The 18,749-nt window shown below is 42.2% G+C and overlaps 1 protein-coding gene across 1 annotated transcript; it reads left to right on the top strand.

Moving 5' to 3' along the window:
• Positions 1-4,965: 4,965 nt before the first annotated feature.
• On the top strand, positions 4,966-5,874 carry LOC128343744 (olfactory receptor 13H1-like). The gene has a single exon (XM_053293176.1). It carries the CDS (start codon positions 4,966-4,968, stop codon positions 5,872-5,874), a length of 909 nt encoding a protein of 302 aa, XP_053149151.1.
• Positions 5,875-18,749: the final 12,875 nt, after the last annotated feature.

Raw genomic sequence — 18,749 nt, 5'->3', positions numbered from 1 at the left:
CCTTGGAGGCGCAGGTGACAGCGGTGTACAGAAGTGCCTTTTAGCAACTAGGGCTGGTACGCCAGCTGCGACCCTACTTGGAGAAGTCGGACTTGACCTCAGTCACTCATGCGTTGCTAACATCCAGATTGGACTACCGCAATGTGCTCTACGTGGGGCTCCCCTTGAAGACTGTTTGGTCCAGAATGCTGCTGCAAGGATACCTGTGTGCGCAATTCGCTTCATGAGTATAACACCCATCCTGTGGCAGCTTCATTGGTTAGTGGTCAGCTTCCAGGCTCGGTTCAAGGTGCTGGTCCTTTAAAGCTCTGACACAGCTTGGGGCTGGGGCTGATACCTTTAAAGCTCTACACAGCTTGGGGCTGGGGTACCTGTTGGACCGCATTCACCCATATGAACCTGCCAGGGCCCTTCATTCATAGTCTCAGGCCCTGTTCATGGCCCCGACACTGACAGAGATCTAGTTGGCGGGGACTAGAGACAGGGCCTTTTCAGTTGTGGCCCCTCGGCTTTGGAACACCCTCCCTGAAGAGCTTCATCATGTTCCCTCCCTCAGTGTTTAAAACAACAACTAAAAGCACATCTTTTTAAAAGAGGTTTTTTAATGCTCCATCTTTGGTTATATCTGGTAGGTTCTTTAGTTTTTCGTTTTTATAATTCTCAATTTTTAGCTTTTAAAATAACTTTTCATTTGAAACTTAATACTGATTGTGGGTTTTAACCTGACTTTTAACGTGTTTATTTAATTTGGTTAATTTTATTACTTCTATTGTATATTGTATCTATTTTATTGTTGTGAGCCACCCTGAGCGGTAGTGTACTGGAGGGGTGGGGTATAAATATTTCAAATAAATAAATAAAATAAGGAAATCAGATTTACACACAAAATTGTGTTTTTGCTATTTTGGTTGTGATAAATTAGAATGAAGGTACGAGTCTAAAGGGCTCATGAGAAGTGTTGTCCTTGGAGTCCAATTAAAGACCAGTCCTTGGATTCACCCCTGGGATTACCTGTCATACTCCAGAAGGACCACCACTACTGTAATATCCAAATTACTAGAGATGAGATTCCAACAATATGATTATCTACTATCTGCAAGAAAAGGCAGAGATATTCTCATGACAGTAATGAGAAAAGACACTTCTAACATAAATAATATAGGCAACTTTCTCCACAAAATTTGCTGTTGTCTTTGAAACTTCTTTGAAACAGAACATTAACTTTCCCACATTTTTCTGGTGAATGATGTTCATCCCCTTCGGACTGGTTTACACTGACTTCTGAAGAAGACCTGTGAAAGTTTGAGGGAAGGGTTAGAAAGTTTTGGTACCTGCAACCAATACAAATAAAATAAAATAGACTTTTATGTGAAGATCCCTAGCTGATGGATTCATGGACTGAACTTGGTCGGATGGCCTGATCTTGAAGAGATAGTGGAAGCCAGATAGTAATGAGAGTTTTCTGTTAGACTTTTGCTCCTTGAAAATTCTTTGGACAGAGGAGTACATTTTATCAAAGATCTGACTAGTCACCACTGGGAGAATTAACACTGGGTAAGCACGTCCGTCTTAATGAGGGAAGCAATGTGTGTATAAAAGCAGGATGTGGATACCCTTTTTCACATTTGCATGTATCTGAATGTTTTTCTTTAGTTTGGGGAAATAAATCAGCATATTTGTGTCAAAACTTGCAACAGGTTGAGATAGACATTTTACTTCAGGCACATGGCAGTGGCAGTGATGGTCATTGACAAAGAACTTGTAGATAATGACTGAGTAAGGTAAAGTGTGCCGTCGAGTCAGTGTTGACTCCTGGCACCCACGGAGCCCTGTGGTTGTCTTTGGTAGAATACAGGAGGGCTTTAACCATTGCCATCTCCCGTGCAGTGTGAGATGATGCCTTTCAGCGTCTTCCTATATCGCTGCTGCCCAATATAGGCGTTTCCTGTAGTCTGGGAAACATACCAGCGGGGATTTGAACTGGCAGCCTCTGGCTTGCTAGGCAAGTCATTTCCCCGCTGTGCCATTAGGTGGCTTAATGACTGAGTAATTAAACAGAATATTTTTAATCAAGAAGATTATTAATCAATAATTCCTATAACACAGAAGTTCACAACCTGTGGTACCCCAGATGTTGCTGAACTAAAAACCCCAGCATCTCCAGCCCCAATAAATTATAGCTGGGGATGATGCTGGTGGTTTTAGTTCAGTAACATTTGGAGTACCACAGGTTGGGGGAACCCCTGCTATAACATGTTAATACTAGCTCACAGGAAATCCCCATACTATAAACAATTCAAGATCTCCCTAACTGTATAACCCTGTTCTCTCTCACCCTAACTCACCTCTTTCCCCTAACATGTAATTCAGCTGATGCTTCCCCTTCACAGATGACAATTCATCCATCGGCACGCGGAAGATGCCGTAAAATATGCGTGATCACATCCTCCCTCCCCTCCGGATGCCTTGGGGCATCTTTTTGTAATTGAATGGGGGGCAGTTCTTCTAAAATGTAAATGCTACATTTTATATAAAGTCGACATTTAGATGAACCCCCACCCCCGCCCTCTGCCAAACAATTACGGAAAGGTGTCCAAGCATGTTGGGAGGAAAGGACATGCAATGTCCTAGAGGGCGCATGTCCCTGTTTTGTGCTGGGTTCTGTTAGATGACATCTTGTCCAAATATTTGTCCCTCTAACAGTTTATAACTATCTTGGACTATTCCTGAACATCATAATCGACTCCCATCCCTTTAGCATTCTATGAGGGTTGGGACATAACAAATGGACTCCACTGAAACATCAGGGGATAAATGGATAATGGCTGCAATGCTATGCACACTTGCGTAGGAGCAAATCCCATTGAACACAATCAGACCTCCTTCTGAATAATGCATAGGATTGTGCTGTAAGTAATTCATCTGCTCTCAGAGAAGACTTTGCAGGGGGGATTTCTCTGGGCTTCCCTCCATCCGATTCAAACAGAAAAAGAGGATCAGGAATTCTTACTTCTGCTCATTCAGATGATCAAATTATTTTGGCATGTATCTCCAGTTTTAAACTGGGGGGGAAGCTGTGCCCCTCTTAGTATGAATTTCAGGAACACTGCTGTAAAGGTAAATGTAGGCCAACCAGTAAAGAGCATGCAGATTAGGACATAAGATGTTTTAAAGTTTCAGTAAAGGGAGGTAGAATTCTGTGTTCCGTGCACACCCCACAAAAGATAATTGCACAATAGCCGAGATAAGGCAGGAGGAATGATTCAATCTGACAGTATCTTTTTAATCAGGCAATATAAGACAATTAAATAGCAGAAACATATACATGGTTTATGGGGATAACAAAAAGGTTTCTTCTCACCACATTCTTATTTATCTCTAAACCCAGGTCGTGCGGCTGCGGCAGCTAGGAGTCTAGTCAGCACCTAGTCAGCAGCACTCCCTGAGCCATTAAGCATCTAGCAAATGACATGGACTCCTCACTTGCTCAAAAGGATACCTTAAGGTTAAGGTTGCCATTTCCCCTGGATTTCTGGGTAGAGCCCAGATTTTAAGCAAGTCACCCAGATTGCTTCACTTGCATGGATTTGCCCGGACTTCCCAACTTTCTTTCTTTTTAAAAAGCTAAGCTCTGGCCTGTGTAGAAATGGAGTTATGAAGCAAAAGGTGTGGTTACTATTCTACTTAACTGTTGGACTTGGAGTAAGGCAGATAAAGCACACTAGGCTGGTTGGGAGAGATACACAATAAATAATCCCCTGAGGAATGTTGCCTTTGTTTTTTGTCAGCAGATGATCTCTATGGGGGAGTTGAAAGGTGTAGCTTGATTCTGGTGTAAATCACTGCCTGCCTGTGTATTGTAATGTTTAAGGTGTTTGGCCATATAGTGCAATCCATTCTATGCATGCCTACTTGGAAGTACCTTTGGCTTCAATCAGATTTTCTCCCAAATAAATGTGTAGAGGATTGCAGCCTAAATGAACAGCTCAGTGTATTTTTCATTTGTTTGTTTCTCCTATTGCTGCTATTAATACCTTAAACTTTGTGTAGTCTTCATTGATTTTCATGGCATTTTCTGGTAGAAAATTATTTTGCTCTGGTAGATATCCAGAGCAAATACAAGTCAACTGGACAGTGCATCAGTTAATCTGCATAATTTGCACAACATGCAAATTGTTTGCAGGCCAATTTGCTTAACATGCAAATTAGGGTGCCTGGATTTGGAGAGCTTGAATACAGCAACCCTACTTAAAGTCTTCACCAACCCTAGGAAAAAATCTCCCCCCACACTGTACCTGTCATTGTGACCAGGAAAAATAAACTGCCTACGAGAACATAGTATGAGGCAGGCTAAAAAGACTCCACACAAGGTCAATAGTATGGAGCAAAAAAAATTCCTGCCTGGCCCTACAGAAGGATAACCAGCTGAAACCTACTCAATGCCTCAAGGAGGGAGGGAAGGAGGAGTCTGGGCTGGGGCAAACAAGTGGGGCGGGCTCACGACTAGGTTTACACCATTTCAATATATGTAGGTGGAAGTGATTGAATTCAGTTCATGAAACAAGCAGTTATTGTATACTGTATTATAACTCCAATATCTAGTGCTGAATTTAGCCAAACAGGAATCTATACATTTCAGTGATCTCAATTACAGCATAGAATTAGTTGGTGCTTAAGCATTATTGGTTGCAGTAGGTCGTAGGTGTGCCTAGTGTGCTTTGCATAGGAACCAAAGAGCCTAAGAATGCCTTCATCTGGGGAAGACTGTGGCCATTGTCTTTTTAGTACCTAGAAAAACATGCTTTCCCCAGAATGGACTTCAACCCCACAAGAAATCACTTTCGCTCTTGAAAGAACAGCAGTGATCCTGAATCTCTTTGTGTGTCAGATCTAAACACTTGGTTTTCTTCTTCTCTGTAGGAACAAAAGGTAGAAAATGCCATGGGAACTTCAAATAAGACAATGATGACAGAGTTCATTTTAATTGGATTATCGGACCACCCCAATGCTCAGCCTGTGTTCTTTGGGTTCCTCCTAGTGGCCTACCTCATTAGTGTTCTTGGCAATGGCTTCATCATCATGTTGAGTATTGCTGACCCACAGCTTCATACTCCCATGTATTTCTTTCTCTGTACTCTTTCCTCCATAGATCTCATTCTGACCAACAATGCTGTTCCTGAGATTTTGGCCAACTGCTTCATTCACAGGCCCACAATCTCATTCTCCAGATGCTTGGCCCAGATGTACATTGGTCTACTACTCATTGTAACAGAGTGCATTCTGCTTGCTATCATGGCATATGATCGCTTTGCAGCTATATGCCAGCCTCTACACTACATGCAGATCATGAGCTGGAAATTCTGCATTTGTCTGCTGGTTTTAGCTCTGTCTCTCTCATCTCTGACAACCCTCATCAATGTGCTACTGCAGCCAACTGACTTTTGTGGCCGAAACATCATGGACCATTTTGGATGTGAGCTTGAGCTATTCCTTAAATTGTCTTGCTCTGACACACACACTAGTGAGCTCTTCATGCATGTTTCTAGTCTCATTATATTAATACCACCATTTGGTTTCATTGTCGTGACATATGTTCGCATAGGCCTGGCTGTACTGCGCATGCGCTCGACAAAGGGTCGCAAGAAGGCCTTCTCCACCTGTAGCTCTCACCTTGCTGTGGTCAGTATCTTTTATGGCACAATCATGGTCATGTACTTGAAGCCCCAAGAGAAATCTGTTTCTGACAAGGGGAAGATCATGTCTCTAATGTATGGTGTTCTGACTCCTACACTCAACCCTCTGATCTACAGCTTGAGGAACAGAGATGTGAAGGGGGCTTTCTGGAAACTGATTGGAAGGAAGATGTCAGAATAAAGAACAGTGTACTCTACTTCCAATCCTTTGTAGATATGCCTACTATAATATGCAATTTTCAGCAACCCTTGAGTGCAAGAGCTAGTGATGGAGAGCCATCAGTGTCAAATTCCAGCTCTAGTAAATTAAAGTGTGCCGTCAAGTCGATTTCGACTCCTGGTGCCCACAGAGCCCTGTGGTTTTCTTTTGGTTGTATACAGGAGGGGTTTACCATTGCCTCCTCCCACACAGTATAAGATGATGCCTTTCAACATCTTACTATATCACTGCTGCCTGAAATAGGTATTTCCCATAGTCTGGGAAACATACCGGTGGGGATTCGAACTGGCAGCCTCTGGATTGCTATGCAAGTCATTTCCCTGCTGCGCCCCTTAAGGTGACTCCAGCTGTAGTGCACAGCCCTAATACATGCTGGATTCTTGCTGAGTTGGCTCAAGGCTTGGTGCTGCCATCTGGCAGTAAAACAAGTAAACAACTCCATTTAGATTAGTTTTTACTGTATTTTTACATCTGAAATAGTCATCATAATTTAAAAACAGAGAGGGAAGCTCTGAAGCGGTATGCATGTGGGGGATCTGGGTGGGAAATTACTTGGTTCCTCTCCTGCAAAATGGCATTTGTGTTGCAGCAGCAGATGTGATGTCAATAGAGTGGTTTGGCATTTAGGAGCTCAGACCCCACACCTGCACTTTATTCAGTTTGTGGCTTTAGGCAGATCATGATTTGTCCCGACAAGATGCAACATCCTATTTGCCAAATGTTTCTCAGAAGCTTCCATGGGAACTCCACTGTTGTTGTCTGTTGCCTGCATCCAGTATTGCTCTTCTAATGGGGCAAGATGAGGCTGTCAACACAACTGGTGGATTATTCAGAGGTGGTGGTTTGGTTGCCTTCATAGACCTGGCCCTGCCTCTGGTTAGGGCAGCCCACTGGGATCTGTCACCACTCTCTAAATTTGGGGTGTGGGTGCTGCCACTGCCCATTGCCCCCCCCCACCTCATTTCACTCTTTGCCTGTTCAAGGGGTAGAGGGTGGGGAACCTGGAGTGATTAAAAACACTTCCTGCTGCTCCAGTTTCCCTGCCCTTAGGTTTTTGAACATGCAATGGGTGAGGAGGGTTAGAAGGAGCTGAGATGGCCACAGCTGCCCCTTTAACCAATAGGTAAGGGGAACCACTTTGCCTCTAAGAATCTGGCAATACCTCCCAATCTGACCTGTGCAAGGCCCTGCAAGGGAATTGCAGGAAACCTTTTCTGTTTACACTATGTGAGGCTCTGATATAACCCTTGCAAAACCTTTGCAATGAGGCTGCAAGAGGGGGTGTTGTTAGCATCCCTCCTCCATTGTGTGGTGCTCTTGCAAGTGTTGGATCTGGACTGGAGCTTGTTGGAACTAGGACCCTGGCAGCAACAGCTCTCAGCTGCAATGTCTCATAGTGACCACTGGTGGGGGGGGTTGGGGTCATGGATAAAAGTGATGGATTCCTCCCCTCTTTGTTCTTCCACTGTTAGTCTCCATTTTGTCTCCTCAGAGATGGCTGTTTTTTTGGTCTCTCTCTTTAGCCATGAGCTACAACTGAAATAAGCTGCAGGCATTTTCACATTTGTTTGTAACCTTTTCTTTAAATAAATCCCTATAGTGCTTCAATATGAAAGAACTGTCTCGAGACCTCTTGCTTTGCTGCTTTCTCACCAAACTCGTTTTGCTCTGCTATTTGAGGACTGAACTTCCATTCTTCCCCTTCAAAAAGGATATGGCCCCAGAAGCCAGTAAATAAAAGAGAAAAGCCCAGAGAGTGAAATAGAAAGCAAAGCAAAGAGAAAAGTTTTAAAAATGGAGACAGCACAAGGATTCCAGATTTTTGAAAAGTTGCACGTTCCTGAGTATGAGCTCTGGTCTTTCAAGATGGAAATGCTCCTCAAGAGTCATGGACTTGGCAGTGTTCTGCAAACCCAGGGTCCTGCAGATGCAGGAAAGGAGCAGAAAGAATGAGACAAAGCAGATGAAATGGCATCAGGAATGATTTGCTTGGCAGTGAGTGACCCAATCTTAGTGCATCTAAGAGACAAAGAAAATGCAAAATATATGTGGGAAACCACATATCTTTTATATAAAAAGATTATATAAAAAGAAGTCTGTGGTTTCCAAAGTGCATCTAGTAGTAGTAGTAGTAGTAGTAGTAGTAGGAGTACTTTATTATAGCCAATGGCCACTCAATACAACAAAACCACACACAAAACTACATGACACTTCAGAAACATCAAAAGAAACTGCAATAGAAACAGTACAGTAAGAGTATCATACATGAAGAATTTTGTCTAGATAAAATTTGTTCACCCTCCTACTATACTATGCCTGCATCTAACCTCTCAACATGTCTTCTGCGGAGTTTACTTGCAATACAAAGAAACTTGGCTACTTTTGTCGAGATGAAATCATCCAAGTCTGCAAGTAAAAACTCCACTTTCTCCTGACCTGAGGTCAATCTACGACCTCTTAAAAGGGGGGAAATTAATTCTGTTCTTAGCTCCTTATAGAAACAACAATTCAACAACACATGTTCGGTAGATTCAACCTCTCCTGCGTGACATGGGCACAATCTCTGGAGATAAGGGATTTTCAGAAACCACCCTTCCAGGACGGCTGAAGGAAGGGCATTGGACCTGGCCGCAGTCATTGCTCTACGGTGGCGCCCCTGGTGGCGCAGTGGTAAAAACTGCCGCCCTGTAACCAGAAGGTTACAAGTTTGATCCTGACCAGGGGCTCAAGGTTGACTCAGCCTTCCATCCTTCCGAGGTCGGTAAAATGAGTACCCAGAATGTTGGGGGCAATATGCTAAATCATTGTAAACCGCTTAGAGAGCTCCAGCTATAAAGCAGTATATAAATGTAAGTGCTATTGCTATCGCTATTGCTACGGTGTTCAACGAAGGATAGCTGTGTCAAGTATCGAGCCGGGAGCCGACTATCAATTTGGGCGCCCATAAAAAACCCAGATCTTATTTTACTAACATCCTTCTGCCTGGCAATGTCCATTATGCGTTGGTTTATGGCGTCTGAGGCCTTCTCGAGGCCCATCTATCTTATCACCGGAGATGAGAAACCCAACCTACTTAATCTGTTGTCAATGGCCCGTTTCCATCGGGTCTTAAAAGAATCTTCTAGGACTAATGGGGCAAGCCCATCAGGGCAGAAAAACAACTTGAGCCAAAAACTGAACATGGCATTCCAGATTCTAGCCTCAACAGTAGGCCAGCCTACTTCCAGTCTAAGGCATGCGTTGGGGACAGACCGAGCAACCCTCAGTATACCCCTGAGAAATTTGGTTTGAACAATTTCTATCCTCTGGAAGTTAGTGTAAGCGCCCATCTGCACACCCACCATAAGTAGAGCCAAAACTTTGGCTTTGAAAAGATCAAGGACCACCTGTACTGATTGGGCACGTTTTCTAATATGTAAAGATTGAATTGCTGAGGCGACTCTTTGGGCGTTGAGACTTACATAATCCCTGTGGGCAGCAAAGCTCTTATTTGCTTGCAGAACCCATCCTAAGTATTTAAATTGCCTCACTTGCTCCAATTTATGGCCATTTAAGGACCAGGCAGGCACAGTTTCTAGGTCTATTTGAGAAAACCATAATTTTGGTTTTGTCATAATTTATGGCTAGCTCCTGGGTGGTGCAAAAATCTGCCAATGCCCGTAATGCTCTTTTAAGACCAATTTGAGTTCTTGAAACTAATGCGGCATCATCCGCATAAAGTAAAACATTGACATGCCTGCCAGCTAATTTAGGCGGATGGAACTCTAGTTTCTTCATGTGAGTGACTAAGGAGTTAATATAAAAATTAAAACGCATAGGGGCCAAAATGCACCCTTGCCGAACCCCCCGTCTCGTGCTGATCGGCCTAATCACCTGTCCTCTGTTGTTAAGCCGGATCCGTAGCGAGGTATCATCATGGAGTTTAAATATCAGGTAAAGCAGTCTCCTGTCTATGGATGTTGCAGCAAGTTTCTCCCATAACCTACCTCTCAGGACCGAATCAAATGCGAACTTTAAGCCCACAAATGCTGTATATAATGCATCTGGGGCCTTCCCAGAATATTTTTCTGTCAGATGTTGTAACACAACTATCGAGTGCATAATTGACCTTCCCGCCCTAAAGCCATTTTGTTCCTCAGCAAGGATGTGGTTGTTGTCAAGCCACTCCATGAAGCGAACAAGCAGATGCCTGGCATATAATTTGCTTATAAAACTTAAAAGGCTGATGTGGCGGAAGTTCCCTGGTTGATCCCTTTGACCTTTCTTATATATTGGAACAATAATCGCCGACCCCCAATCTTTGGGGATCTGGGCTGTCTGATCGATGTGTGAAAAGAGGGCTCCCAATATCGGGGCCCACCACTCCAAGTTGTTCCTAATACACTCCACCGAAATATAATCTGGCCCAGGGGCCTTACCCAATTTAAACTGATTTACCAGAGATACTATATCAGAGCATGAGACCAGTGGCCAGACTGGACAGTCCTCCAGATTTAGCAGCATTACGGGGGAAGGCCGTTCATCCGAGCCATACAGTCTGGAAAAATGGTCTTCCCATATAGCTGCTGGAATTTGAGGTTCGACTCTGTATATTCCCCTTCCCAAAAATTTGGAAATCAAACGCCAAAAATAAGAGTGGTTTTTTTGTTGGGCTGCCAGTCCGCTCTATCTGCCTCAAGTTTTTTTTAGCTCTGATAAGTTTTTTATATGCCCTCTTCAGAAGTAATAAATTGGTAGAACAAGTTGGATCAGATGACTCACGGTATCTATTGTATTCATTAACCAAGACCCTTTTCAGCTTCCTACACTCATCATCAAACCAGGCTCTCAAAGTGGGAGGGCCCATCCTCTTGTGGGCTCCCTGCTGGACACACAAGGTAGGGCAGAGTAACTCAATTAGCCCTTGGTAGGCATCTATACATTCTCTAGGTTCCTCCCCCGTCAATATTAGGTTCCTTAAGGTAATAGCAGACTCAGAATTTAAGAAGAGCGACAATCTCTCTTGTTGGATTAGAGACCATCTTAATCTGGTGGGCATAACTTCTAGAGACTCAGCATCAAAGGCTGTGTATTCATGTCTCTGAATCTTAACTGGGAATGACAAGCATAACTCCAGTGGAAGGTGGTCACTATCAAATCTAGGGACAACACTAAATCCCACAACCAGATCTAGTAGATCTTGGGAGCATATCATGTAATCAATTGTCGAAGTTCTAGAACCTGACCAAAAGGTAAATTCTGCTGGGTAGTCATGGGGACAGGTGCCATTTACAGTAATATGTACAAATTTAGATCATAGATGGTCTGGGCTAACTTTAGACCAGCAAAAGAGACCCCCTTATCCTTAAATCGGCGTACTAGGTGGCCATCAGGAACTGACTGATCAGGGGGATAAAGATGGAATCTGCTGAATAGTGTTTTATCATCATGCCCCATTCGGGCATTGAAATCACCAACTATCAGAAGAGAGGCATTGGGAAATTTAATCTGGAATTCCATGAGATATGGCTCAAGACGTAACCAGGTTTGGTTGACATAGGCTTTCTGGCGTCTCAGAGGTATATATACATTGACCACTATAAGGGATAAATTACCCAGTTGAATATAAACGGCCATAGCAATGGAATCCAGAGATGCAATTTCCCTAGCCTGCGCCCTAAGTGACATCGACACAAACACTGCAAGGCCACCAGCTGGTCTCCCCTTTCTCTCTCTCCCGTCCCGCCCCAAAGATGCCTGAACCATATATACATGAAATCGCTCCAGGAACACATCTTCCACCATCCATGTCTCTTGGCACATAAGGATGTCTATTTTGGAAACAGTCAATAAATGATGGGTCAGCCAACTTGGCCTTAAGGCCCGCCACATTCCATGAGGCGATCTTCAAAACATCTGGGTTTCTCTGGGGCAGTCATTTGGCAGATACAGCGATAGAATTCTCCTGGGGAGTACAAGTTGGAGGATCTGTATCTTCTATGGGATCTGTCCCGGGGCCCTCACTCAAGGGGAAAGTACACGAGGGTTCCAACTCTGAAGGAATAACTGTATCAAATAAGGGCTGTTGGCAGCTCTTGTTGGATGCTGGCACTCCATCCTCAGAATCGATAACAATGACTGCCTTCTCCTCTTGATGTGGCACTATACTAATGCCACCTGGACTCTGCACACTCTCACAGCTAACCTCAGGAGGGAGGACAATGTCCATACAACCAGAATCCTCTTCAGTGTCTTCCATCTTATTGGAGACATCCTCCCGAGTAAGGGGATGGTGAGCAGCTACTGGTGTAGAGGGTAAATCATCATGAGCTGGAAATAAACCTGGGCGGTGGGTCTTTACGCATGATATGGAGGGAATTGGGGCAAGTGGATCTAGGAGAGTCAAAATCAAATCAAAGTGAGATCAAAAGAGAAACCGGCGAGGGTATCAAATGAAATTTGGCCGGCTTCTTGTAAGGCCATAGTAGCTTGCTTCACAAGGTCGGGGTCCTTCAGCAGCTCAGAAGGAGGCTGAGAGCTCATTTGAGTACATCCCCCATTAAAGTGCTCTGAGTTGTTATTTGCTTTCTCAGGCATCTCAGGGGTTAAGGTGAGAAGGGAGGACTCAGAGCTCTCATTTAGAATTATAAGGTCATCTGCAAGAGTTGTAAGGGTATCATGGAGATTCCTAAGGGAATTTGTTAAGGGAGTCAGGCGATGCTGTGTATCCACAGCTTTAGCTTTAGAGGGCTCCTGATGGGTAGGAATATTTAGAGCCACTCACTGCAGAAGGGGCTTTGAAATGCTGGGTGAGTATTTACTGGAGAAGTGACCTTGACGCTTAGTCCCATTTGTTTGGAGTGTTTTCCTTATGGGTTGAGATAAGGGCTTTGGAGAATGCCTTTTAACAGGCTGTGTTTTAAGCCTCTTCACAGCCAGGGGCAACACATTGGAAGTTTCAAAACATCTCAAAGTTCTTATGCCAAACTGGTTCAAGCAGCTCTGAATGCGAAGGAGCAGATTCGGCAGCCAAGATGATTTACAAATAAGCATCAGTCTTTGGCAGCCGTTTATCTTGGGCAGAAAATAGGAGGAAACAATGTCTCCAGATTGAACATTCTGCCTGGTTAATTGCCTCAAGGAGTTCAGGATCTTTGTTTTGTTTGACCAATTGCCCCTGTTTAATGGTGAGTCTGCTATCTGGAGGTGAATTTTACAAGGCTGTAACTGGAGCTTAACTGAGTCAGCAATCGGAGGGAAAGCGAAGGAACAAGCGGACTGCAAGGTTTCACATTGGTCTCCCTCAGTTAAGTTAGCCTCAGGAGAAACAGAAGAGCATGCCGCAGTCTTTTCCAAAAACATTGATTTAATAGAGTCAAGTTTGTTTTCCAAACAATATAAAATTTTTGTGAGATGGTCGAATGAGCAGGCAATTAAAGCACATTGCTGGATAAAAAGATCACCCAATTCTTTGCCTGAGTTGTGTTCCTGGGGCACTTTAGTTGTTTTCTTATCGGGAGACGCCGATGGAAGGCTTAAGGGGAGTAAATCTGTTATGAAGGCGAACAGGGGATAGCTGATTTACTTTTCCGGTAATAAAAGAGTCAATTCTGGACTGTTTGGGTAACCTCTGCTGGTCCACTTCTGTGGGAGGGCTTGTTCTCGGTCGTTTCTTTTTCCCCATCGTCTGGTCACGGAGGCAAAAATAAAATCAATCATTACACCCCCTTTGAAGGCTTAAGAGAGGTTCAAAGCTCAACAGTTTAAAGTTGTTCAACCTAGTTTAAGTTAGTAAAAAGTGAACTAAGAAGAGCTAAAATAAAAAATAAAAAGCTAAAACAAGAAAAACGCTGAGAGCTCAGCTAAAAGCCTACTGTCCGTGGCCATGTTAAACTCCTCCCGAGGATAGAGGCAAGTGCATCTAGTAAGAAAACTAAGCAATGAAAGACTTAGAGAAGGAGAAAGTCTGTCCAAGCACATAAATGAAATGTTAGAAATATCTAGGCAACTGCAAGCTCAAGAAGTAATCATGCCAGATGCAGTTTTGATAGGATTGCTTTTGAATAGTTTGCCACATTACTTGGATAGTGTGAATAGTGCCTTGTAAGTCAAGGAAGATGGAGACTTACAATTTGTAATTAACCATCTAGAGGACTTTGATTTGCACAGAGGAGATGATAGGCAACCAAAATAAAGTGAAGTAAATGCATTTAGAACCTTGCAAAGAAATAATAAATGCTTTATTTGTGGAAGCCCCAAACACTTGAAGAATAAATGTCCCAAGAACAAAGAGTTTGCAGATGAAAGGCAAGCAAAACAAAGTTGCAAAGAGAGTGAGTCATCTTGGAACACAGAGTACAGAACTTACAAGCAATCAGGAACTAAAGCTAATAAGCAAAAGATATACCTTGCAAGGACTGATAAAGTTAAGTCTGAGAAATGCAGCAGTGACATTTGCATTGACATTAGAGAAAGCGAGAGATTTATAAACCTAGATACAAGTTGTAAAATCCCTATATACTTGGCAGAAGGAAAATCGATATATGCAGAAGGGAAATGATCTGCAGAGTTGCTCTGCAAACTAGAGAAAGGAGAAACCATTGGAATAACAACCGAAGAAGCTTTGTATTTGCCTACTCTAGAAACAAGTCTGATGTCTGTAAAATATGCTACAGAAAGGGTCTACCAAGTAAAATTTAAAGGAAGACATTGTTTCATTACTCATAAACAGGAATTGCTTATTAAAGCAGTTTTAAAAGAGAATGGATTGTTTGAAGTAGAATGTGTGACTGAAAAGGCCAAAACTGAAAGAATGTACACACAAAGGATGTCTGAATATGTGGCACAGATGGTTAGGCCATAAAGATGCCAAAATGATATGTCAGGCTGAACAGTTGGATTTAATCAAAGGTCTAAACATAGCTCCCTGCAGCACTGAATCAAAGTGTGCATGCTGTATAAGAGCAAATACAACACAGCCTTCTTTTCTTGCACACAAAGAAAGAGAAACTGTGGATCTGATTCATAGTGATGTTTGTGGACCTCTGCAAGTAAATACATCAGGAGGGAATAAATATGTTCTTGCTTTCATTGATTACTATTCTAGATACACATATGCATACCTGTCAAGTGAAAAGGGACACGTACTATAAAGACTAAAAGAATATGTTGCAAGAGTCAGCAACAAGTTTGGGAGAAAACCACAGACTCTCCACACTGACAATGGTGGCAAGTATGCGGGGAATGATGCCATAAGATTCCTAATGGAGGAGGGCATTGAACACCAAAAGACTGTTCCTTATACTCCGGAGTAAAATGGAGTGGCACAAAGAAAGAACCGTTCTCTTAGGGATATAACCAGATGCATGCTTGTAGATGCTGGTTTGGCTACTAAATTTTGGGGAGAGGCAGTGATGACTGCTAAATACCTGCAAAACAGATCACCAACAAAGGCCACAGGAACAATGCCACATGAGTTATGGCATGGCAGCAAGCCCACTTTGAGTCATATAAGAGTGTTTGGATCTAAAGCATACACCTATGTACCAAAAGCCAACAGAAACAAACTGAACAGTAGATCTGAGGGGGGCGGGGAAATACTTGTTGGCTATTCCATAGGATGTAAAAGATATAGGATTTTACATTTTGCCACAAAAACCATTAAAATATTCAATGTACTATACGTCAGTGAAAATGAAAAACCAACCACTAGTGAACCTCCAAACTCAGAGCCCAATTTTCAGTTGGAGAAAGAATCAAGGCAATATGACCAAAAGGAAAGATCCACTGTATGTAAGAATGTGGAAAGAAATTGTCAATTATGTGCAACTGAAGCACGAAACTGGAAGGAAGTTGTGAAAGAGGAAAAGGAATCATTGCACAAAAATAACACATGGACACTCACAGAGCTACCTGAGGGAAGAAAGACTGTGGTGTGTGGTCAGATTTTTAAAATTAAGCAAAATACAGAAATAGATGTCAGGCATTACAAAGTGAGACTGGTGGCAAAGGATTCTTGCAAATATATGGGGAAGATTATGATGAGACATTTGCTCCTGTTGTAAAACACACCTCAGTAAGGACACTCCTAAGCAATGCAGCAGCAAAGAAAATGCAAATGGATCACATAGACATGAAAACTGCATTTCTTAATGGAGACATCAACGAAGAGATTTGTAAGGAGCAGCCTCCAGGATTTGTAGAACTTAGTAAAGAAAAACTTGTATGTAAGCTGTAGAAAAGTATCTATGAACTAAAGCAGGGTGCAAGAGCCTGGAATGTCAAATTAAACCAGTTGCTAGTCAATGAGGGATTTACCCAAGGAAAGGCTGACCCTTGCCTGTAATCGAGGCTCAAAGAGAACAGATGGACCTATATGCTTAATTTTGTTGATGATCTGATAATTTGTTATGAAAATAGAGAGGAAATAATAAAGCATCTAAATAGTAAGATACCAGTAAAAGAACTTGGGCCTATTCCACACTATCTTGGGATACACATAGAGAGAGAAGAGGATGTAAGCTATTTGCTTAACCAAAAGCAGAAAATAAATGATTTACTAGAATATTTGGGACTTGCAGAGGCCAAAGAAAAGAGTACACCTATGGAAACAGGTTACCTAAAACAGAAGGAGGAGAGTGAACCTTTACCAAACAGTGAGTGCAGGAAAGTGATTGGAAAACTTTTATATGTAACTATGATAACAAGACCGGATGTCGCTTCATCTGTGGCAATCTTGAGTAGGAAAGTGAGCACACCCAACTGTAATAAAAAGAACAGGCAAGTACCTAACATTTATTTATTTATTTATTTATTTATTTATTTATTTATTTATTTTAAAAAATACCCCTCCCTTTCAGTATACTACTGCTTGGGGCAGCTCAAAACAATAAAATAGATACAATAAAAGTAATAAAATTAACCAAATTAAGTAAACAGGTTTAAAGTCAGGTTAAAAACCATAATCAGTATTAAGTTCAAATTAAAAGTTATTTCAAAAGATAAAAACTTAGAATTATAAAAACTACAAACTAAAGAACTAAAGTACCTACCAGGTTCTTTAGGTTCCACTAAAGAAACTAAAAGAGACAATCCATCTAAAATTAAAGTTGCCTGCTAGTCGTGGACCCAAATTAGTAGGTTATATGGATGCAGACTGGGCTGAAGATCAAACAGACCGGAATTCAACCAATGGTTATGTATTATTTTATGGTGTTGGAGCAGTCAGTTGGCATAGCCGCAAGCAATCAAAAGTTGCTCTCTCATCTACTGAGGCAGAGTATGTATCTGCCACTCAAGCATGTCAAGAGGTGGCATGGCTGCACAAGCTAATGTTGGATTTCAACATAGACGAACCAAAACCCACTGAGATGTTTGAAGATAATCAAAGCTGCATCCAGATCTCACAAATGGAGAAAATTCAGTTCAGTTCAGTTGATTGCTATCTTTGATCAAATACACAATCCAGATCAAATAAAAGAAACCTTGAGGGTAGATATCAATATAAGTACATACACGTACTTACACATGTAGAATCTTTTGCACAGAAGATTGAGGTAAAGGAGGGACGATTAAAACTGACAATTTCTGACACACCATGAGTGGATTTTAATTGCAGCCGTACAGAATCTGTCTACTGAGTGTGAGACATAAGTGTGTTTATCAGAAAGAACTAAGGTTATATAAAATTCATCCAAATTGTCAGGGTATCTAAGAATGAGAGGATCAATATATTTGGAACCTAGCTCAGGATAGAAAGAACAATACAGAAGCACATGGCCAACTGTCTCAATATTCCCACTTCCACAAGGTCAAAGTCTCTCCAAATATAGAACTCTCCAATACCTACCCTCTAGTACTGCAGAGGGCAGCACATCTGGCCAAGCCAGTCAGGGCTCCAGCACTGATATATCCAGTGCTGGATATATAAGGTCATACAGGTATTTAGCTGGGTTTTGTGATGGCCTGGTAGCTCCAAGTATTGCAAGGCTTGGCACCTGGCTTAAATCTGTCGGGTGTTCCATATCAATATTAAGTCTCTTAAGGACCACCATAGCGTTATCATAGCCCAGAGGGAGAAGATATTCCATTGACAACCCATATGATTTTCGCTTTTCAGTAATTCGATGCATTCAATCAGAGGGATGTTCATCCTTAAAAATTAGGGAAGCTAGGGCAGACGGGGAATAAATCACTTTCAACCAAAAGATGAAGATATAAGTTCAGGCATAGGACTCCAAACTTGGTAAAGGAGAAAATTAAATTTAGAACAAAACACATTGAAACAAAATATCATTATGTGTGGGATGCAGAAGAAAAAGGACTTGTAAAATTGATGTATTGTCCAAGTGAATAACTATAGCAGATGTGCTAACTAAGCTGTTGCCCAGGGATTGTTTCAAATCCTTGAGAGAGAAGTTGGAACTTACAGACTGCAACATGAGCTGATGAGAAGAAGTGTTGGAGCTAGGACCCTGGCAGCAACATCTCTCAGCTGCAATATCTCATAGTGACCACTGGGGGGCAGAGATTGGGGGTCATGGATAAAAGTGCTAGACTCCTCCCTTCTTTGTTCTTTCAGTGTTAGTTTCCATTTTGTCTCTCCAGAGATGGCTGTTAGTTTTGTTCTCTCTCTTTAGCCATGAGTTAAAACTGAAATAAGCTGCAGGCTCTTTTGCATTTGTTTGTAACCCTTTCTTTAAATAAATCCCTGTAGTTCTTCAATACTAAACTGTCTCAAGACCTCTTTCTTTGCTGCTTTCTCACCAAACTGGTTTTGCTCTGCTATTTGGGGACTGAACTGCCATTCTTCCCCTACAGAGCTTTCCACCTAAGCCTTTGAAAGCCTTTGCAAAGGA

Source organism: Hemicordylus capensis, chromosome 2 (genome assembly GCF_027244095.1).
Source record: "Hemicordylus capensis ecotype Gifberg chromosome 2, rHemCap1.1.pri, whole genome shotgun sequence".
Classification (NCBI taxonomy): domain Eukaryota; kingdom Metazoa; phylum Chordata; class Lepidosauria; order Squamata; family Cordylidae; genus Hemicordylus; species Hemicordylus capensis.
This window is presented reverse-complemented; position numbering and strand designations above follow the sequence as displayed.

Excerpts from the sequence above, each read along its gene's own strand:
- LOC128343744 (XM_053293176.1), top strand. The coding sequence starts at position 4,966 with ATGACAGAGTTCATTTTAATTGGATTATCGGACCACCCCAATGCTCAG.